We start from the raw sequence: 23,905 nt of genomic DNA on the forward strand, positions 1-23,905 counted from the left end.
TGTGAGATAGAATCAGATTACAAAAGTTGTGTTTATCTAGTGTGTCTGGATGCTCCTGTGTGTCCTCTTGACACACAATATTGATCTTTTGTGTAAACAAAATGCTAAAATTACACTATTTCCACACTGGTATAAAACAACAACAAGTAAAAAACAAACATTTAAAACTGTTCTCACCCCATTTTCTTCCAGAGCAGCCAGTGGTTTGTTGATGCTGTTGACAAATTTGTTGACATGTTCAAAGTGTTTTGTCATCTCAGTTGCGAGCACCATGTCAATGATGGCCTGTCGTAGTGTTCGATATTCATTCCTAGAGACGGAGACGAACAGAGAGAACAACATAACAAAAATCAGATGGATGAAAGAGGGGAAGGCAGGGAGAGAAGTAAAAGAGAAAAGAGAGAGAGAGAGAGATGACAGCTTTGTAAACAGCACGGGAACCCACTGTTTTTCCCCCCTGACTACAGTGACGCTGGCCATGAATAGGTGCTTTGTTCACCTTACCCCTGTGAGGGGACCAGCACATGTGAGCTATTCTACTTTGAGACTCCAATCACATCACTACACACTCAGTATTGCTTTCATTGACAGATTTTGCTTATCCCCTGTGATACTATATTTAGGGATATTATTATTATTATTATTTAAAATATCTATTTTACCTCATCTCACATACTGTATTAACACAGTATTGATGATATACAGAATATTTGTTTGTCTAATAGAGCAAATGTTTTTTTTTTAAATATTAATAAAGATATCCAAACAAAAGTTGATCAATCAAAAGACATTGAACTGATCATCACTGCTAATTATTTTGGTCATTTTTAACAGAAATGCCAAATATTTGCCGGTTGCATCCTCTCAAGTGTGAGTGTTAACTGTATATGAACCGAAGATATTACATCTAATTTATGTATTAGAGTAAATTGAATATTTGTGGGTGTCAGACCATTATTGGGAAAACTCAGCCAATCGAAGATGTCAAATTGGTCTCTAAGTTAATAATCAGATTATTAGTTGATAATGACACAAATGCAATCACTCAAACTACAAATATTATTTACTTAATTTGGAAAACGTTAAATAAACAGCAGAAAATGTAGTTAATTATTCTATCATCCTTGAGTCAGTCAAAACTTTCCAGAAACAGCCAGGTAAACGTTTTATTTTTGAACAAACAATGCACATATTTAATTATTAGTACTTGAAATTTTATGGGTTGGACTTGTAGCTACATATTGAAACCGTGTCCACTTAACCTAAGTAGTTCAGGAGAATGATTGTGTTTTGTGTTTGGCAATTCTATGATCTTTGAACTGTCTATGAAAAGCAGATAATGACAACTTGTCTTTGAGTGACCTGTTGCCGGTGTAACCAGTCTTGTACCTCTCAATGTTCTTGAAGATGTTGCATTTATCATCTCTTGTGGTGATCTGGAAGGCGAGCGCTGCGTGGTGGCTCTCTAGCACAGCTGTGTCATTGTAGAGGATAGCCAGCTCACTTCCTGCATTGCACAGGAAACTGTTGGTGCGGCCTGGGTGGTCCACATCGTGCACAGTAGCAGCAATCAGTGCAGCCACCTCGTCAATGGGATCCAAACTTTGCTGTCAGAGCACAAGAGAGAGAAAAACTAGATTATTGGATATGATTGTTGGACTTTAAAGAAAAAATCTGGCATGTTATAACTTTGGTCTTAATTGTCACAGGGATGATGTTTGGTTTCTGGATGTTAAACCAAGCCAGAATCTGGCACACTTTAACTTTTTTATTATATTCACTCGACACCAGACGTTCCACTATGAACACAGCTGTGACGTGCATCCAGTCTGAGAAGTAGTGGTGTACTGTGAAGGACGGTTAATGTTCACCTTAATTTTATCTTTAGCATTTAGAAAATATCCTAAGCTTTCCTGTGAGAAACCTGACTGACATGCCACAATGCCTAGACAGCATATAGACACTGTGGAATTTCAATGAAGCACTAGATCAATACAGAAAATCAAATTTTATTGAATGTGGGTAGAAATGATTGTTTTAAAGCTAATTGAACACAGAGCAAACAACTGTACTCAACTATTTGTTATTTTAGTTTTTTATCATGGTTCAAAGGACTAAAAAGTACAAAAAAAAAAAAAAAACAGTGCACAGGTTCCTCATTATAAAATTAAATTGCCAAATAACAAACCCGCTAACCGGTCTTCTAGGAATTCATTAACCTTGGGTGATGTAACATTCACAGTTCACTGGGTAAACCAATGAAAGATAACTCCACTGAGATCAGAAATAGACAGTTTGGTAATCAGCTTAGCCAGTTCATGCCCCCAACCAGTTACTGAGCCACTGACACACTTGGGCAAAACCACGACTCTCTAGGATAATGTAAGCTCCGATGGAAATTAAGACTGAGCAGTCAGCTGCATTTGAAAAATCCCCAAATCTAAATACTGTTGGCATTTGGCCTTTAGACCAAAGCAGTGGTGAACGTCTGTACAAGAGATGGCACACATGCCAAAGATAAAAGACATGTAAAGCAGAGGGCGCTTGTACAGCACAACACACAAACACAGAGTAAATCTACTGTTACTTGTTCAATTCATGCACCAAAAACAACTGAGCGCCCACTGTCCCATTTACTGTTTATACCTTGACCCTCTCTTTGCAGAGAAAATATGCTGTTGCGTGCAGGACATCAGCTGCATGTGTAGAGTTATGGTAGGAGTTACTGGAGTGGTAGTTAGCTTCAATCACTTGTAGCCAGGAACGCAGCGTAGCCTCAGGGCAGTTTAGGAACTCACAGACCCCAAAGCGGGAGAAGATCTTCAGGCCCAAGTACGTCAAAGGCCTGCAGGAGGATTCAGCAAGGTAGTTCAACATAAACTTTCAATGCACACTCTCCTTTCAAACTAAAGAAAATTAGACACAGTGCCCAAAGCTGAGGGCTGCCTCACCGTTTCATGGTTGCAGCCTCCAAGTTGAAGATGTCAAAGTCCCACGAGTCCTCGTTCTCCATCGTCTGGGCGATACGAGGAGGGATGTCATTTAATGACAGAGGAGTAGTCAGGTGACTGGGGATATGGTGAGGGTCTGCCAACAAATCAAGGGAAAAGAAAGAGGGGCATTCAGGTAATGGGGCTTCATCGAGACCTCCAAACAGAAAAATAATATTATATCAAACTGTAAAATGTAGTATAGCACTGGATATCATGCTTCATGTATGTATAAACTTACGTTTTGTGGAAAATATGTATTCATTCCCTGACAATCTGCGTAAACCATCCTGTGGATGAGAATGAAAAATGTAGTGCACACATAAAATTCATACATTTATAAGCAATTTATTACTTTCAACACCTCAGACCATCAGGAGTTTGTATTGTTTTTAACAACAAGCAAAAGACACCATTGAACCATAACCAGAGTCTCAGAAAGGTTAGAAATAATTTTCAAAACCAAAAGTAAATGAATACCTGTGTGTCTTACATGGTGAAAGGACTCACCACTAGCAAACAGAGGGAGTAGGAGAACCATTAATGAAAACAATATGCAGGTCAAAAATGATAACCCTGTTTATGAACAGGGTTCTGCCAGAAATGACACCATGACCATTAATGTACACGTCATCTAGTAGTAGTAGTAGTAGTAGTAGTAGTAGTAGTAGTAGTAGTAGTAAGTCATTTCTCGTTGACTTAATATTTTTGCTTGCCTTGTACCTCACTTGTGAGTCACTTTGGATAGAAGCATTTGCCAAATGACTAAATGTAAAAGTAATGTCCCTCTTGTACACTATGATATCAATGGGTTCACAGTTAATCACCCAAACAATCAAACTCTGTTTTCTAGTGTTTATAAGTGTAATGATCCAGCTCTTCTCTCACCGTAATTAGTCTCCTCTATTTAAAATGTGTAAAGATTACAGATTGATAAAACAGGAAATATCAGTGCTATAAGTATATTTATATAGACATTTAGAGTCCTCAGAGGATCAGCTCTGATAAACCAGGACTATACTTCTAACAATGCCTTGAGGTTAATATTCAAGGTTTTAAGTAAAATGTCCTAATCTATCCTCACACAATCAGTAACAACTTTGCTGACTCCTTAACGTTTCCCCTAGTACCATTATCAGAGAAAAGGTTTAATTTGATCATCACTTTGGTTTATGACCAAATATGCAAATATAATAATATGCAATATGCAAAACTAATGACACGGCAGCATGCTAAGACACTAAACTAAGATTCTGAACATGGTGAACGATGTACATAATGAACAGCAGCATTCCTAATGTAAGCATGTTAGCATGTTAACAGTTACATGTAGTTTAGAGCACAGTCTCACAGCCAGCATTTTAGTCTCGATTTATGTCAACAACAAGCTTTGCAGAAGCTCTGCATTACAAATCCTCAAAAACAGTAATGTTGTCTGTGTGTTTTTCAAAAGACTGATAAGAAGCTACAATGAAATCATGAAACCATGTCTGCAGGCTATTGTATGTCATGAAATATTAAAAGATGAAAACCATCAAAATTAAACACTGTGAAGGCCTCTACTTCTTTCAAACAGGAAGGGGAGACTGGCTCATCTTTGACCCGAGCATTGTCTCATGGTGGTGCTGCCTCTGTACACATGGGCTATTTTAAGATTCTCTCCCCAGAAAGATGACAGCTCCTCTCTTAATGTGAGCTGGGTCTTCTGATTTCAGACTCCAAGAAAATGCAACCAGGCACCTCCTAGACCAACATGATTCTACATAAATAATCATCTCTCAAAACCTCTTGAAGCACCTTGTGGTTGTCTGGTATCATCAGCCTTTATCACTTATGCAGAACACATCTTCCTAGGGAGGAACTATGTCTAACATCTCTCTGCCTCCATGTATCCAGAGTGTACATGTGTAAGTAAAGCCATGATTATTCATCTGATCCAAAGAACAGGATGTTTCCAGGCCTGTGGAGACGAGAGGAAGAGGTGCATGTGCACAGAGTGTGTGCAGAGAGAGAGAGAGAGTAGAAGGGAGGGAGTGGGGGCAGGGGGGAGAGGGTGGGCTTTCCTCTCCAGCCTACAGGAGCACAAAGGACAATCTAACACTTCCTCTGGGGTTGTTGCCAAGACTGCCAACTTGGCACTCTTTCTACTTCTGTACTTCATCATCGCTGACTGTTAATCTCTCCCTCTGCCTCTCACTAATATGAAAATATGAACAGAAATCCCCACAAAAACAAACGTCAACACACACAAAGGCACACACACTCCTGCCTCTCTGCTCTCTGAATGCTTCATGGACATTCACGTCGATATGCATTTTATCGCTGTGGAATTCTGCAGACGCTCTGACGTGTGTTATTGTGTCGGAGTCGAGTCATTCATAGCGGAAGGAAGCTGTTTGGGTGTTTCAGACTTCTTGAAGAACCCTCATGCTCAAGGAGGACCTGCTGCTTACCGTCATCAGCCCCCCCACAAGGTCGTTTGTATGGGGATCTTCATCCTTGGTGCCCAGCTGTGGAGAGTAGAGCTCAGTGGTCCTCAGGATCTCCAGTACCCGATCCAAGGCCTCTGCCACCGGCATAGGGCTGCTTTCCTGGGCTGCATTAATGATGTTGATTACCTGGATGATGAATGTAGAAAAGGTAATAATAAAAACAATGGAAACATTTCCGGGACAGGAATAAAATACAAGGGCAGTTCTCATTGGATAAGAGAAGACAGGATGATTCAGGCATCTCATTTATAGCCATAGTGGAAAGACAATTAGCTTAGCATAAAAACTGGAACGCACCTACTAAATCATCTTACCATCTTACATACAGTCATGGCTTTCTTTCTAAACTGTAGGACACACAAACCTATGTCAAACCACGCATTGAGGTTCTTTTTACTTAAAAAAAAGTTAGAGCTGATCCAATTGGGATTTGGTTCACCTTTAGCTGTTTCCAGTATATGTATTACAAATAATTCTTGTGGACAGGCAGTCCTATTGAAGTACCAAAGGTTCAGTGTCTTGTCCAGGAAGGACTTCAACATGTGGCCACTGTGATACTTACTTATGCTATACTAAGTAATCATCTGCTGGCTGTAGCTCCAGAGAAGTACTGATCGTTTCATCTCAATAACTGTATATTCAAAAATATCACGTTCTTATTTTAATTCCAATCACTGATCAACACTAGATCACACGCTGACGATCGGGAAAAGTAAAGAGAGACATTTACTCCCAACAAGAAGTTGCGAGTAAGGTTCAGAAGGCTCCAACAATGGGAACCCATGGCGAGGTCAGCGAGGACGTACAAGGACACAACTCCTACCAAACCCACTTACACATGTACACAAAAAGTACCAGCAGCAGTTCTATCAGTGCTTTATTCTGGAGAGGATGACGCCTACAGGGACTGACTACACAGTCAAATGATACAGCAAAGGAACTGCAGTGTGTCATATGACCTATCCCTGGGGACTTTCTCTGTTTCCGTCTATCCAGGCAGCAGACTATATAAACCACTAAAAAAGCAGGTCATTCTGGTCCAGTGTGCTTCCCTGTCTTATGCATGAAATGTGGTATTTTATCAGCCCATCTCCTCTTGACATGGTATGCTGGCCTCTGGTAGCTGTGCAAGAAGTGCTGATGGCGATGGTGGCAGTTTAATAAACCAAGAGTTCAGTCATAAGATACAGAACTGCAGAACAAAGTGCTGATCATATGATGGAGGCTGGGAGGGATGAAGAGGAAGGAGATGAAGCCCACCTTGGTGATGGGAGCTTCTATAGTCATGGAGTGGATTCGGGCCATTGAGGAGTGCCGTCGCTGTGAGCTCCCTGGCAGCATGAAAAGAGAGACGTCCCCGTATAATTATTATTAACTTATTGATTCCCCATATCATAACAGACACACAACAACAAATTAAGCTGCAGTTTTCCAAACATTGCCCAGTGAGCATGTTTGTGTCCAATCAACACTTGATGCCAACACACAACTGGCGCAGAGTTTCCATCATCTATCTCCCTTCTCTCTCACCATCACTCCCACGAGATGTTGTGGATCTGACGTCCAGAGAGCCTTTCCTCCGGTCTTTGTGCTTACTGGATTGGATGTCTGGGGAGTAAAAATAACACTGTACATTAACACACTTTGGACTTGGCAAGAGGATGGGGTGCCTTAGTCAGAACAACCAGAGTATAGCAGTCTGTTTTTGATGAGTAAAATCTCATACTGGAGTTTTTGAATTTGCAATTCACAGACACTGTAACAATTGGTCAAAGTTAGTAACAGAATTAAGACAAAGGACATCTTGAGCTACTCCAGTTCTCTCAAAGTATTTAATACACGTTGCTCCAGTGAGCAGGGATGTACAGAAGCTGACGTGCAGAAGCTTTTAAACTTCAACTTAAAAAGGGGGCATCTCTCCGAATAGAGCTGTGTCGGTGTAGGATTAAAGTTACATCGAACATGTAATGAACTTACATTATTATTACAACAAGACATATGTATTGGGGGAGAGATCTGGATGGTTCTACGTGTGGCTTATACAAACATATGTAAAACCCTGCATGTTATTTGTCAAACATTTGTTCTCAGAAAATGGCAGATACACAACATCAGCCTCTTATGACAAGCTTAGGGAGCTTGGAGTGTGAAACTGTTAAATATTTGCACAGGTATTTGGAATCACGGCTATGCCAGCGTGTTGTTTTGTTTTTTTGTATTCCTACTTGCGCTTTAAGTGTAATGTGTAACAGACGTACTATAAAACAGTCACTTTGAAAGGTCACAGAGATGAAAAAGAAACAATACATTATTCAATTAGGCAAATCACAGCCGAGTAGGGTTCTTACATAAAACCAGAAACGTAATCAGCCTTGAGGGTCGCAAATCATGTATAAGTGTTACTGTAATATAATGTCAAACAAAGCGAAACTTTATCAACAAATGGAAAGATTTCAAAGTCACTTCTTTACAGTCAGCTGGTGAAATGACGCCAGCACGTGATATGATTCCTGTTCTGTTTGCCTGCCAGAAGCGCTGCTGCTGCATTTTGAAATAAGTTGCAGCAATGAATTGGCTTTACAGTTGATATCACAATCCAGGAAGGGACAATAGACTAGTTTAGAGGAAATAAAAGCTTGAATAACGTTTTCAAGGTCAACACAAGATATGAGAATTCATTTCTTTTGAGATATTTCTCAGCTAGATAAAGCAGGACTGGGTGGTCTGTTAGTCTACTGTTTAAAATGTGGGTCATGACTGAAGAAAACAATGGTTTTCTGGCATGGTGCAATACATTTGCTGACATACTTCCAAAGCTCAGGTTCCCAAATAAGACTATCTCCAATTTATTGTTCAGCAAATATTTACAGTCTGCAAACAGTCAGTTAAAATTAGCACTGTATCTCATCTGTACACTGGAACTGAATTTTGTCCTTCCTAATAACAAACACAACGCTCTCCTGCAGATCCTCAAACCTAGTTAGCATCTGAGTCAGTCATACAAAGAACTTCCATCACTAATGATGATGACTACCTAGCAGAGTGGACCTGAATTACTCAAAAATAAGAGTCCACATTCTTTTGAGCCGTTTAGCAAAAATACATCAACTGGGATAATCGTGTAATACAGAGCAAAGACTGAGCAGTTATAATGTATAGGGCAGGGAGGATTTTCAGGATGGATCTTACCTGTCTGAGACTCTGCCTGCACACGTTCACTGGATTTATCACTCTGCATGGACAGAGGAGAAAAGCTAATTGATACATGGAGGCCAGAAAGGTCCTTTGATTCATTATTTAGTACAAATGGAAAAACATTATACCTTATTATTATCATTTAAAGGCCTGTTGATAGACACATAGTGTCTGATTTTTCTGTGAATGACAAAAGTTTATTAGTACAGTACACCAGGAATAAAATAAATAGGTAGGACAATAGGGATACAACCATTATTACTACACAAAGTACGTAGTATGTGCAAAGTTAACTTCCAGTTTTACAGTTTAACAAGAGCTGATGAGCCAGGCCTCAGCATACTGTCACTCACCCTCCCTGTCCAATTACAGGTGTGATCTTCACATTTTGCTGAATGCTGTCTCCATTCTTCTTTTTGGCATAATAAATCCCCTGCCATTCCTGAAACCCAACAAACCAAGAGAGTGAGGAAATGAAACATACAAACACATAACTGACAAACATAAAAAAGCATATTTAGGACCCATCCACTGTAAATACTGGCAAAATACAATACCTATAAATAAAAGTGGGTGGGTACTGGGTGTAGCATGGTGTGGTTTGTGATACAGGATTGGGTGCTAAAGTCAGGTGGGTCAGAGTATTTCAGAGAGCAGAGAGTTGCTTTAATGGGTAGGGGGAGCGCTCCTGGAGTCCGGTGCACTTGTTTCATGTGCCCCCACCTACAGGCTACTGTGACTGCTTAAAAGGGCCCTTCCTGCTGTTAGCCTGTCTGGGACTGACCTTCGCTCTGTGTGTAGTAAGATTATAGCGCAGCCGTCAACCACTGTTCTTTTGCACATGAAACAGAGCTGCTGGGTGGCCAGCGGCGCACACTTACATCACACATGGATGCACGTGCGCAAAGGCTTGCACGTACACGACTAAGACAGATGTGAATTTTTATGGCACTAAACGAGCAACCTAAATGTGAACATCACTCTACAGTGGCATCTTATATGTTAAAACTGTGGTGTTATATGTCATATACTAAGACTGTATGTAAGTTAAATAACAAAACCATCACAGGAAAGTGATTTTAATCAGTTGTTGATTAATAAAACCACACGGAAAATGATGCCCTGAAATGTCCAGAACAGTGTAGACCATGATATGATGTAATGAACGTGTATTACCTTTCCTTTCCGGATGCAGGAGTTTATAGTTTCAAGGAGATCAGGCTTGTTCTTCTCACTTTTAGGCACTTCTATTATTTCCTTCCCTATTAGCTCACCTTGTTGGTAGCCCATAATGGCCTCATAGGCAGGGTTCACATACTGTGAAGCAGAGTAAATAAGAGTGGAGATGGTGATCTACAGCTTCTAACATTTACAGTGAGGTCAGACACAGTCAAGACGATACCATCGAACTAAGACAATATGCCTTCAGAGAAGGTGACACTGTTTTTTTTACTATATATTTCGTATCGTAATATGATAGCACAGGCAACAGTGCTTTGATGTTAACAAAAGCAGCCATTCAGGGGGACACAAACTATCTCCATCACTACAGAGATCTCGGATCACAAGACATTAACAGGCACTAAAACAGAAGAGAAGAAGACAGCGAGAAAGTGAGAGATCATCTGTTCATCACAATAAAGTTCATTAGAAACCCACCTGAATTACTTGATCTTCAGAAGTGATCTCTATTGCCTCTTGGCTTTGTTCCAGAGCTGTGAAAATAGCATTTCCAGCCCTTGTACAGGTGGAAACAGTAACAGAATCATTGTTAATAAATAAAACAGTGTGGATTTAGTTACATGCCTATGAAATGTACAATTATACCTTTAAAAAAAGTAAACTGGTAAACTATTATAACTGGCAAAAACAAATGAATACTGTATATTGCTTCTGACATCTTGCTCTCAGTATTACAGCTGTGAATAAAGCCACTATATAACTCATCCTAAATGTAACTACAAAACTGTACAACAGTGCATGGCTCACCTCAGTTTGAACTGCGCCCGCACCTCCCCGTGCTCCAACTGTAGCAGCTCATTGTAGCAGGCCATCATATTGGCATTCTCCACATATCTCTAAAGGTCAGAGGGCAACAACATGCAACATGCTCAAATACTGTGAAGATGACTACAGCACAGGATATCCCCAAAATCTCATTAGAGTTCTCTATGAGAAACAAAAACGATTCAGCTTTCAGCTTCCTCACATATGACAAGTGTGGTATCACAAAATAACCCCAGGACAGACACAATGTCGCTCACCCTATTAAAGCCAGCGTTGATCAGGGGCATCACAGAAGCTTCCTCTCTGTCTGGCCTTAAAAAGAGAACATACGTTAGCACCCAAGCATTAACATGACAAGAGTTTAAAGAACATCAAAGGGTTGCAGCATGTGACAGGCTCCGGGCCTACTGACCTCTGCTGTGTGAGGGATTTTATTCTGATCTGTTCCCAGCCATGAGCTACATGAAATGATAGAGAACAAGCAGAAAGGAGGAGGTTTCTGAGTTGTACATACCTTTTCACAACAGCGACTATCACAGTGTTTTCTGAGGAGTTGATCGCTCTAATTGACCTGAAAGTAAACACAGGGGACTTTTTAGCCAGTGAGCAGGCTGGTGGAAAAGCCCATGGCATCATATCAATGTATTTTTCAGTTTTTCACGCTCCGATCCTCCCAGGCAGGCAGAGCCCACTGATGGAGCTCTGTGGGTCTAGGCGTCTGAAAGAATGCAGTGTACAGGGCCACTCATCCGCCTGTGGTTTTCCCCAGCTAGTGGTCATAAAGGCCCTTTAGTTCCCCATCGGAGCCTGTGCGTGTACACTGAACATATGGATTGGCCAAAATGAATAGGGTTAACATACACGCTGGGCAGGGAAAATGAATGTTTGTAAGTGTGTTTTTGGTTTGGGCAAAGGCTAAAGATAGAGAGCGGTATGGACAGGCAGCGCTCATTTCTCACTGACATGACTGCACTAGGTAGCATGTGATGAAAGCTAGTGAGTCCAAAGTGAGCAGACCATTTACTCCTGCACAGTCATAATCACAAATGTAACGTAACACATTAAAAAGGCGCCAGCTTTTATTCTATAAACATGTACCTATGTACATCTACCTATAAACCTATGTACAGTTAGGGTTAGTAAATTAATCCCTTTAATAAATATTAGTAAGAAATATTTGAGTTCTGACAGGGCTGTGGAGGGAAGGGGTACGGACGAGAACCACAGCACTACATAACTCCACTAATACAGGATGAAGCAGTCCACTGATGATGATGAAAAAGAACTTGCTTACCGGCATAGTGCTTCAGCGTCAAAGTGTCTGGAATGTCTGTGGTCAATGATGACGAGGTCATGATGTTTCTCCAAGAAGCACTCAAGAGCCGACTCAGGTGTTCGCGCCATGCTACACCTGAAGTTGGCCTTTTCACATGCCCAGCAGAAGCCATTACTCTGACTGTCCTCTTTGGCAAAAACTAAAAGTACCTGCAAAAAAAATAAATAAATAAAAAAAAAAAAAAAACATAAACAAATATCCATATATCCAACTAAGCAATTTGTTTATTTAGGTTATATCTTGCTATTTCAACCATTACCCCCTAAAGTATATTACTTCTCTAACAAGGTGTTGCAATGAGCCATAGTATATAGGGGATAGAAGTATTTAGATTTTTTAGGCTTCTACTTGACAAATTACTTATTATTATCGAAATGTTCGTCAATTAAATATATCAATTGCCCAACTTGGTATATCATTTTGTTTACTGTACAGGGACTGACAGATGGATGTTAATTATGGTTTCAGTTAAGTTTATCCCACTTATTAAATAGCTACACGAGTTAAAATAAGGGGACGTTATTTATTGTACAACATAAGAGATACTGGGTTAACTGATATGTAGATCTAATGTGGAAAACTAGCATACCTAATAACACACAGATAGAATTAGTCCAATAAAAGACAAAAGCTGTGATGCTTCAGTGCATCAACAGCTCTGGGCTGTCACCACTGGAGTATTCATGCTCATCTGTGCTTGTTGTCCTAATCAGGCTTCAGTGTGGGCTTGACTGTGACCTCAGGCCTCCTGTGGACAGGCCCTGATTGATCAGGCTCAGCTCGTACTCGGGTAGGTCAGAGATTTTATTGTCCGTAGCAATGATCTATGACACAATTAGTCGCGGTGGCCTTGACTGGCTGTGGCTCCTCCCACCGGTCTGCCAAGGCTGTGGCGGAAAGCGCTACCGTCAGCCCGTCATTGAAGGAACGCTCCCTCTCTGCCAGCATACTTTCATATAACCCCTTACTTGCGTAAATACTGGACAAGAGATTTAGGCCTGCCTCCAAAAGCAGCACTGCACTAAGAGTAGATTCATGAGTCACTCTCTCAAACAGACGTCATCTCCAACTGTTGGCAGGGAGCTGAACGAGTGTAAAGAAGAGAAAGTTTGTTCTGCAACTTTACGTTTGCATCACACCTGTAAAATTGAGTTAGGACACAAATACCCGACTTTGTTGAGAAAACTAGAGCTAATGTCCTGCACACAATGAAGGGATAGAGGACTGGTTGTTTTGACAGATGTCCTTTTAATTCATTCGGACAATTGCTGTGTCTTTGTTTATTACCAAAATGTATTTTCAGGCCTGAAGCAGAGACTTCTCTTATGCCTAAGAGGGGTGTTGCTAATGCAAACCATATTCCACATATGAGCATTTTCCCTACAAGCGGCAATGAGTGTCCGGATCATAAATACATCAATACTGAGTGCTGCAGCTATGTTCGGTACGCACAGGGAATTAGATCCGAATTCCACAGTGGGATGTTGGTAGAAAAGTCAACATTCCCGCAGAGGTGGAGGGATGGAGTATTACAGGCTGAGATAAGGTCTTTTCAGATGACTATGCTCAAGCTAGACAGATAGACTCTCTCAATAACAACACACCCAGCCGCAATGGACACACACACACACATGCACTCACAAATCCGACACTTTCAAAAAAAAAAAAAGGACATGCAAGCAAAAAAAAAAAAACTGAGGATACACTCTACATGCTGCAAAGAAACACAGAAAACCCAGCGAAGGCAACAAAGACAGAGACAGCAAGAGGAAAAAAAAAATAGTTTGAAAGGGGTAGTGAGCATTTTGGCAGGGCCTGATTGCTCTGTCTAGAAAACATCATTGTTGAAAACAGAGGGCCCGGCCAGATCCTGTGAGCCGCGAGAAAATAGGAGGAGTAGAGAGGAGGAGGGCATGACAGGATCAGCTGTGAGTGACAAAAACAGGAAGGGGATATCTCTTTCTACCTCGTGTGCTTTCCTACTGTGGTCACCCTGGAGCGCATGAGACAATAAAGCTGAGTCTGTGCGCTTATACGCCACATTAAATTACAGCATGTAGTATTTTAGGAAGTAGTATTTTACTTTAAGGAGCCGTGTACCACAAGGCGATTTCTTCACTTTGTCTTTGTTTTATTTGACCAACGGTCCAAAATCCCAAATATCCAGGTAACAATAATCTATGCCAACGAAAAACTGCAATTTGAGCTTGAACATTTAATGAAATGATGAATTAATTATCCAAACACTTTTAAATTTTAAGGATTTTTATCACACTAAACAACACCAACACGTGCCAAAAGAACACGCACAGCGCAACACTGTACAACGAGCCATTGAACATCAGAGAAAGTCCTATTTGCAGTGACGAAACTGGTCCATGAATCCTCATGCGCAGTTCTTCTATAACTTGCATTGTTCATTATGGTATGTTGTTGGTCATAAATGTTTGGCCTCGTTGCCTTGGCAACCTGAGGCTGCATTGCACACAATACGTCCATTAAGCATTTTTTCGTCCTCTTCTTTGAATGTTTGCATGGGGACTTTTTTTTCTCTTTAATCTCTTAGCGAGGTGTGGTATCTTTGAGAAATTCAAGATTAGTTCCAACTGCAAACAAATGTAGGTGACGTTTTGAAATACTAACCCCAGAAACATGCCACCAAATATTGACAGTCACACAAAGTTTAGCTCTAAGGCTCAGCTAAAAGCCCCTAAATGATGTGGACATAAACATTTCACTGGAGCACTTCTGTTGTTCCATGGAAAGACATAATGCATTCAGGGACAAGAGCATCAATCATTCAGATGTTTTCATTGTTTTACAATACCTGAAGTGGGTCTTTAAATAGCTTCATTGGTCCAAATTGCACCTCTGTTAATGTGGTCTGAAAGATAACAAGAAGAACATAAGGATTAGAAAAGTATTCATATTTTATCCACTGGGCTGAAAGCATTAGAGTGATAGCTCTGCTTTTTGCCATGCACGTAGGTGACAGAATACTGAAATGACCATAAAGCACTGTCATTATACCAAGAAAATAAAAAATAAATAAAAAGAAACATTTCATGTTTGATAAGTTGTGTTTGTGTTTTTGTACAGAGATCTTACACAGTGTTGTTACTCGTTTCAGGTCAGTTAGTGCCCAGCGAGACCTCTTACAAACACATTGTTAGAAAACTTCAATGACAGAAAGATTCCTCAATCACACACATACATGTAGATTCTCTGTCTAGATGTAGTTTAAAATCAAGTTCTAAGTCTTATAAAATTAGGCACCACAAACAGGATCAAGAAACTGATAAACGCCAGAAATGTCTTCATATAATCGAGGTTTCAGTAAATAACAATAAATAAAGTTGGTAAAAATAACTTTTCATTTAATGACATTTGTGAATAACTTACTTTTATTAATTGACACTATGAGTAATTTAAAACATTTGTATTAGTACCAATGATGAAAAGTAACTACAATTACTTAAGCAGAATTCACAATTCAAGTACAATTTTAAGGTACCTGTATTTTATACTTCTACTTCACTGCAAGACTAGAAGTGAAATAGCATCTATCCGTATCAGTGCCAAACTAAAAATGATAGTATAAATTAAAACTAACGAACCCATTATTATTACTGTTAATCAAGTAAGAAATTTGTAGATGAATGAATAAATTATAAATGAAATGCTAATTAGTTCCTGTTCTTATACTTTTTTTTTTAAAACTGGACTTCACATGAGGTCCTTTTACTTTTGATATTTGACTATAATTTTTTTTATATTCTAATATTATTGTAATACTTAAAAAACAACATTGTGAATGCACAGCTTTTCCTTGTAGCAGAGAATTTCTACATTACAATATTGTACTTTTAATAAAGTAATAAAGTAAAAGATCTGGATGTGGATTCTCCCATCAGCACAAACAGACTCTTGGAATTGAATCTCTTAATTTCTAACTAGTGTTTAGTTGAGTTGTGAAAAAAAATAAATAAATAAAAATACCACACAGACAGCTTTTCAACAGATTGCACTTTTCCTACATGAGCTTACTCTTTTCTGTCTGCAAATAATTTAGCTTCCTTCCTGCTAAATGCAACCCAGCTCAGGGGTTAGTAACCATAGCAACCAAGCCCCTTGCGGACCACCATCCCTCTAGAAATCCTCTTCTCCGTAAACAATCTACACATGTGAGGAGGAATAGAGAGAGCGTGCCGGGCTGCAGTAAATCACTTCTTGCTAAATTGTAAGCTTTTTGAAAGCTTCATGAACCAACAAAGGGGGAGAAAAAGCTGATTAGCCCTTAGTTGTAGCCAAATTGACGTCATCATGACGCCAGGCTCTTTGCTGTAGCTGTCCACACGGAAAGAGTGCGGCGTCAGGATCACTACAAGCTGATGCTCTGTGATCATCCTGTCTTTCACAGAAACTCACGTCTACACTAACACAGCATGCCTGTCTGACTTTGGCCATATAACGGGGACTAACATATGGAAATGCCACAAGCTCATGCTCTTCCAAGAGCGTTGGACTAAACAAGGTTTCCTGTTGTCAGATTTGATTTCAGTTACTCTGACCACGCATGTCAGAACAAATAAGTCCGTCCGTAGCTTTACTAATTTTGATTAGAGAAAACCCACCGTTCATTTTTCTGTGGCGGTGAAACAAACTATCCTCTCTCCTATAGACTACTGCTGGGTAAATGTCACAGATGGTGGCCACACAAAAGCACTCCACACTTAATTTTTTTCTGCTGCAGGTTGGGGTCTTGATGCACTGTATGGAGTTTGAGCCCTAGCAAGAGTAGTACACAGCACTCTGTCTTCATCCTGGGAGACGTTCCTCTCTAACTGACACCGACACAACCAGCGATACTGCAGCTGAGGTTGTGTAACTCAAATAGCCGGCGCGCTTACACACACACACACACACACACACACACACAGAGCTGAACCAGTCTGCCAGCCACTCTGGGCAACATACTCCTCTTGTATGGCACACACATGCACACACTGCAATGAATCACTCAGCCAAGCATTTGCATCCCGCAAACATCACGCTGGCACTCAACCAGAGGCAAACAAAGCAGGGAAAGTGAGTGAGCATGTAGGCCAGGCAGGCGGGCAGTAGGGACATGGTGTGTATTCCTACGTAACCCACATCCCGCCCTCTTGCTATATGCTGCTCTGTTGTACCAGTCACACTGGGATCACTCCCTCTCTCTGTGCACAGGGCGACTTGTTAATCAGACGACAAGTTCATTGAGCACCAGGCCACAGTGCAGATGCAGTTGTGCTCAAAGTGAACTTGGATAATGCAGTTTGCCTTGACTCACAGTTTTTTAGTGAAGCCAGTTGATATATTAAAGATCAGGAATATTACCGACCTAGTCCTTTCTTGCAGCTTCGGTGTATTTACACTCAATTGGCAGATTATTAGTGCACCAATTCAATACTAATGCAGCATAATGCAGCTGTCTAGTGATAAATTCCTCCTTCATTAGGGAGAATTTATTCAGCTTTTGTATGAATCTGTCTACGTGGATTCACTGATGCGGTGATTTTAAAAAGATGTAGTTTGGAGTGTTGTTAAATTATGCTGCATCATACAACATCATTATGCTGCAAGAATGTTAAACTGAAACATTAAGCTGAATTAATTCTACTGCAGTTAGTGATTAGTAAGATTAACCAGACTCTAACAATGAATATATAAATGAACAAATATATGTAGCTGCCTTGAACTGAAATGTAAATGTCTTGAATTTGAAGGAAAGGTACCAGTATCTGTGCCGATACCTGGTGAATAACGTAATCTAACAAACATTATTAAAAAGTAAGAACAAGCCTTCTGGCTCTCTGAACAGGTGCCTGCTGTTTGGTAATCCAGCTAATGTTATGATTTAATAAAATAACCTCTAATAAGTGACAGTTTCCAGACCGACAGCTTTATGCCATGTGATATTGCAACTTTCCTCCTTGTTCGGGCCAATCAGAGCACATGGGAGCTGCGAGGTGTCTACAGTCATCTCCAGCAACACTCTGGACAGTCTACGGTCTCCTCCTACTCTCATTCAATGCTTCTAATGTATTTACAGAGCTGCCTTTGACCCTTCTTCCTGCTCCCAGTGCATCCGGCCCTATACATCTCCTCCTCCTCCTCTTCCTCCTGCTCTTCTCCTCCAGCCCACCAACTTTTCTGTCCCACACTCTCACACACACACACACACACACACACACACACACATACACACACATTTGAATACACACTCTACTCCATACATGCTGGGAGAGTGGCTTTCCACTAAAGTGAAAAACAGGAAATTGGATGACATTGTTCGGTGCACCGACGTCAGCAGTGAGAGATAGAAAGAGTAAACAGCTTCCTCCACCCCAGAGCTGGGACCAGGATGCAGGGAATGTTGGGATGCCTGCCCTGCCCGTGCTTATTAGGAAAACGTGCATGGCTTCTGTGTTAAGTAACAATCTCCAGACCCCTTCACTTTGACATAGCTCTCTCCAGCTAACATCTCTTGCTCCTTCTCCAGCTCCCTAAGACCACTCTGTGCCTTCTTAAAACCCCTTCACATGTGGTTAAGTAGAATATTATATGCAGAGCTGATAACACTACAGCAATATTGGAAAAGATCAGCATTTCTTCCTTAGAAGAAATCAAACTCTCACAACTAGTAGAAGGGTGGCTCATGTGTGTTTGTTTATGTGTGTGTGTATGTGTGTGTTCCTGTCTAAAAGTGTGAATCAAATGGAGATGAATCAATGTTCTTCATTAGGTCTGATTAAGGGCAGCAGTCCCAGCCACAGGTGTGGACGCACACTATGTACCAGACAGACAGACAGTCAGACACACTAACTCTCACACACACTGAGCTAAGCGATGGGATAAATGGCACTGAGTGACACATCAGCCTCACCACATGCTGAGCCACTCAGATAGTAGAGCGAGCGGCCCATGCTGTGTGTGTTACCTCAAAGAGAAATCACTTTCATGTGTGGCCACTTACATTCACTGCCCACAGACCTGTGCTGAAGCCATCGATAAAAATCGAGTTTCAAACCTGTAACCACGTCTAAGCCTGACGAGTCAATGACCCGTATCACCAAATTCTAAAAAAACATTTCCACCAACTGTAAATGATAACTACATGTATGTCGCGCTGTTTATTCTCACAGTTAGCAGAAATAAACTATGAGCTACACAAGTTGGAAAAAATTGGTTGATAACAAACCTAACCAAAAAAAAATAATAAATATACCAATAAGCATAAATAGAGACAATTCAACTATGTCTTGGCTTGCAACAATATACATTTTTCTATTGCTTACTTGTTAACTAATCTATTTTAACACTAGAACCTCCATTTGGTAAATAATACAAATACAAATGATGGGTGGCATCAATTATACTGCACGCGCTCATCAGAAAAGGTAAACGATAGGAGTGTGTAGTACAGAGCGCAAACTTTAAAACAACATATATGTCAAATTAGTTTAATATTTGACACTATACCTTCTATGAGGTCTGCAACTTTTTTTAACACAACTCAAGTTATTCCTTTCATCGAGCTTCATGATAGTTACACTAGCTCACATTTAGTCAACATCAGTACACTACATGTGTCAGAGCATGGTGATTTATTTTTAGTTCACTGTATAGGGTGCAGAAATTCTCACCAGACAGTCAAACCACACTACAAATCAGCCAGCACACTGTTCACTGAAGCAGATAGTCAGTTATTTTTTTTCACAGAATGGTGATGTGTGTATATGAAGAAACTGTGAGGCTGATAACGACACGGCTTCAATATAAAAACCTACCAAATTTGAGTTTTTGGTGTTTAGACTGAACTAATCAGATGCACTATTATTTTGTCTTCAAACACAGCTTGGTTCGAAGCCCAGTGTGAAACAAATGACGATAAAGTGACAAAGTGATGATTATGTGCTAGAATTCAGAGATGAATGTGTTGGTATGTTTCAGTCATCTCTCAGAAGGCAAATTATATCACTTCTTATTTTTCCCACATAATCAATTATATTACAAACACTCATATTTCAGGCAAAAACAAATGCTATTAATTTAATCTGCCTCTATAAATTCATATATAAAAACATTTCTTCAGTATATGTGCTGGGGGAATCACACACCATCAGTGACTAAGTCCAGACTCCAGAAGTACACACACTAATACAACTTCCCACGGTGTATTATTTTGCACTTCCTTTCTATCTACGTCATCCCTTTATTTTCCACCATTATGCTTTCCATTGCTCCAAGAAGCACTCGCACAGTAAAACTCCTGAAGTTTTGTCATTCTCTGTCATCATATTCTTTCATTTCCTGATGTACAACACATGCATCTGTATCTTTTAATGCAAGGCACTGTGTGTTCAAAGCACTCTGGAAATCAATATAGCTCGACCTGACACAACTTAAGAATAGCGGAATTGCACAGATAAAAATAAACGATTTCCATCTCTTCTGCTTTGATTTAATACTGAAGCCACAGAGCAGAAGAAAAAATGAAGACGAACAACACATCCTCCCCCCACCAAATAAAAATTAGACATTTGTATAATGTGTTAATGTAACTGCAGCTCAACCATTTAGAAAAATAACTGTAACCATGTGTATTCTGGCTCTGTCCACATGTTTTATCCATGGTGACCAAACCCACAGCTAGCCAGGCAGAAGACTTTAGTTGAGTCACTGGCATGACTGAGGGAAACTAGGCCACTGTGGATTGGTTTGTCCCAGAACATGCTTCTTTCTCAGTATTTCTATCTCTGCCTCTCCCTCTTGTTCTGTGTCTGGTGGAATGCACAACAGAGGAGAGACCAACCCCCGTGAGAAAAACACAGTGTTTTGTAAGGAAAATGCTCGGAAACAAAATTGCATTTAATATTTTTAAAGGAGCAATTCGTAACATATTTACTGTACTAAATAATTAAATGGCCGTTACTTGTCATCAGAGATGAATGAAAACATGCTCTGTCTGTGTCTTCTTAGACAACAATGCTACAGTCTGTAAACTCTTTCAGATACGTCATTATGGACCAGAACCTCTGTGATCCTGCCCACTGCACATTTGCTCAGTAACATTTGGGTGCCACAGGTTGCCAGACGTGAAACAGCTTAGAGCAGAGACAAATTTCAAGACGGGCGTCAGGTTCACAAATTTTCTTCTCAATGTGTAAGCAGCTTCAGTTAAGGTCAGCTAACTTTAATATATCATGGCTTTGAGGCGTGATGGTTAATTTAAGTAATTAAAGTTGAAGTACTGCCATTCATCCTCTGCGGTACATCTGCAGCCAGTTTTTCAGGGCAGTAAGTATTTGAGACACACAGGGAGTGATCCCCACTCAGCTTCACTTGACGCAGATGAGGGCACATCATTACTTTATTACTGAGATCTGCACAAGCTGCAACATGTTCTCAAAAATAAACCGTCCAGTATTTTCGTTTTAGTATTTTAGTATTCTCGTGTCAGTGCAACATATTGGTCCTTTAACAATGACTACCGACGTAGGTTTTCTGTTGACTGACAAATACAGTAACTGACTCACTATTTCAACTCAAGCCTCATCAGGAAATCTGATGTAGTAGATGAGATGAGGCCTTCATTTCTCTGAGCCACAGTCACATCATGCTATTTAGTAAAAGATGTCTCATTATATTATTGATTTGCTTCTAAAGGGTACTGCACGAGGCTCGTGTAGTGATGGCACCTCTCTCCAATCACTGACAACTGCCTTCAGATCCTTCATGTGAGATTCTTTGGAAATTAATGATAATAATGACATACTAATTAATATTACTATAATTAAAAATGCTACAAAATTCATCACTAAGGCAGAAATATTTCACCTCTGATTGGTTACAAGGGCGAGCCTCTTTTAGAAGCTCTCCGGCATAGTACAGACTCTTTTGACAGCACATCCCCACATTTAGTTTTGGACATTTTGGAACATATTTCTACTGAATATGATTAGAAAAAAGTTGAATATCATACATTTAAGTTAGGGTAAGTCAAGTCATTGGTTTGAGTAGTGTTAGCTTACTAGGTGATCTGTATGAACTGCTGTATTGTTAACTAATTATTCATGCTGTCCCAAATTTAAGGGTGCACACAGACACATTTATTGTCTTTTCAGTAGTGCTCTAGCTTACGCCCTGACCTCTATTCTGTCTGCAGTGACATCTCTCCTACCTCACCAGATAGTGCGGAAGCTCAAGCACATGAGAATGTGCACACACACACACACACACACACACACACACACACACAGGGGGAAGACACTGAGTAACTCACGGGAGACTGAACTTGTCCTGGAATTCATTCCCTAACGCCCTTGTATGACGTCCATGGTTTAAAAATACAAAGTTTGCAGAAAATGGATTAGTTACTTTATCCTTGGTGACGTGTCCCCGTTTCTCATTGATGTTCCCCCCACACCTTGCAAACATCACACCAGATATCACACAAAAAACCATCACATGTGAACTGTTCAGCCAAGTTCAACACAGAGAAATGAGAAATAAATATGCAATACAGTAAATACAAGAACACACAGATAGTCATAAGAGTATCTGTGCATGCAACATTTTATTCTGCTACTACAGAGCAAATGTGCACCGTGTGTTTATATCTTTGACTAAAATATACATTTGGATTCATGTATTTGTATACATGTCACACAAGATGTCAGAGTACATGCTACATTCCCTGAGCCTGTGACACTGCCTGGGCCTGCCTGCATTCCCTGTGTCCATAGCAGTGCGAGTGTGTATGTGATCTATGTCACCGTGCCAAGGAGAGTAACTGTGGCCTGGCAGTGGAGCAGTTCCTGCCGAGAGACCAAGTGACGAAGGTTAGAGACTGTGCTCAGAGCCCTCACACGCTGGCCTATAGGGAGCAAGAGAGAGATGCACTCATTGCATGTTGAGAAATACATAATGCTGTTTGCTACGTGGCTGCACATAAGCTGGGCTGATGAAACTGAGGGGGATTTCTGAGATTTCAATGCAGTAAGGTTTCAATGAGACATCTTTTCCAATTGGTTACTGTATATGCCTGTGACCCTGACCGCTTTAATTATCTAGTCTTAAGGATCAGATAGCAATACAAACAAAATACAACTTTTGATTCTTAGCCTGTGATCTCCTGAGCCTAGTGATTAAAAGGCATTATCCACAGACTGTACAACAGCAAGGTCAAAGATTTAATGTCAAAGATAGATGCAAAACATACAAAAAATGGGTCAAATGTGAAGCATAACCAGAGATATTTCAAACTCCCTAAGAACATTTAATCCTGCATTTTCCATAATGCAACAATGTCTTACATTAGACTAATTAAATAAAAAATTAATTCCTACTTCTTACAAACCATAACACTTTAATTCCATGTTGCCAACTGGAATCTCCTTCCAAGAGCACAAAACGTATATACATTGTTTTTCAAAGCCTGTGCAGTATCCTGGATGAAGAGTAAAGAGATAAAGTTAAAAAGAAAACCAAACCCTTTAAAGTAAATATATAGATGAGATCATCTGTGTCTGTCACCTCTGTGTGTAAATTCATTAAATGCAGAAGATGGATCCATGACAAGCTGAGCACTTTCTCCAATGTTCACCTTCACAGTATTTCTGTCCTTATCCAGATTAACCTGAGATTCCCATAAGACGTGAACAATCCTAAGCTATCCAGAGCTCTGGGGCAGCCCCCTTACTCCTCCCAATCATCTGCCCCCAGTTACCTTCTTCAACACGACTGTTACCGTACTGCAGTCATATGTGGTGAGCTGCTTCACTTTGCTTTTTGTTCATACCAGCTCTTCCTAGATACCACCTCTGTACTCAAACACCTCTTCC

At 40.3% G+C, this 23,905-nt stretch overlaps 1 protein-coding gene across 2 annotated transcripts in view; it reads right to left on the reverse strand.

The window, feature by feature from the left end:
* Positions 1-23,905, reverse strand: part of pde8a (phosphodiesterase 8A) — a 37,811-nt gene that overhangs the window by 4,218 nt on the left and 9,688 nt on the right. For both annotated transcript variants that reach the window (XM_026378555.1, XM_026378556.2), the window contains exons 2-19: positions 14,848-14,904; positions 11,979-12,169; positions 11,199-11,255; positions 10,942-10,996; positions 10,667-10,755; positions 10,337-10,415; positions 9,854-9,994; positions 9,031-9,119; positions 8,806-8,857; positions 8,672-8,714; positions 7,013-7,090; positions 6,743-6,813; positions 5,444-5,608; positions 3,232-3,280; positions 2,952-3,087; positions 2,647-2,845; positions 1,390-1,607; positions 178-310 (exon numbers count right to left, since the gene is read on the reverse strand). In XM_026378555.1, the coding sequence (XP_026234340.1) occupies positions 178-310; positions 1,390-1,607; positions 2,647-2,845; positions 2,952-3,087; positions 3,232-3,280; positions 5,444-5,608; positions 6,743-6,813; positions 7,013-7,090; positions 8,672-8,714; positions 8,806-8,857; positions 9,031-9,119; positions 9,854-9,994; positions 10,337-10,415; positions 10,667-10,755; positions 10,942-10,996; positions 11,199-11,255; positions 11,979-12,169; positions 14,848-14,904 (1,902 nt within the window). The remainder of the gene's footprint in view (positions 1-177; positions 311-1,389; positions 1,608-2,646; positions 2,846-2,951; positions 3,088-3,231; positions 3,281-5,443; positions 5,609-6,742; positions 6,814-7,012; positions 7,091-8,671; positions 8,715-8,805; positions 8,858-9,030; positions 9,120-9,853; positions 9,995-10,336; positions 10,416-10,666; positions 10,756-10,941; positions 10,997-11,198; positions 11,256-11,978; positions 12,170-14,847; positions 14,905-23,905) is intronic.

The sequence above is a fragment of the Anabas testudineus genome, chromosome 3, assembly GCF_900324465.2.
Source record: "Anabas testudineus chromosome 3, fAnaTes1.2, whole genome shotgun sequence".
In the NCBI taxonomy this organism is placed as follows: Eukaryota; Metazoa; Chordata; class Actinopteri; order Anabantiformes; family Anabantidae; genus Anabas; species Anabas testudineus.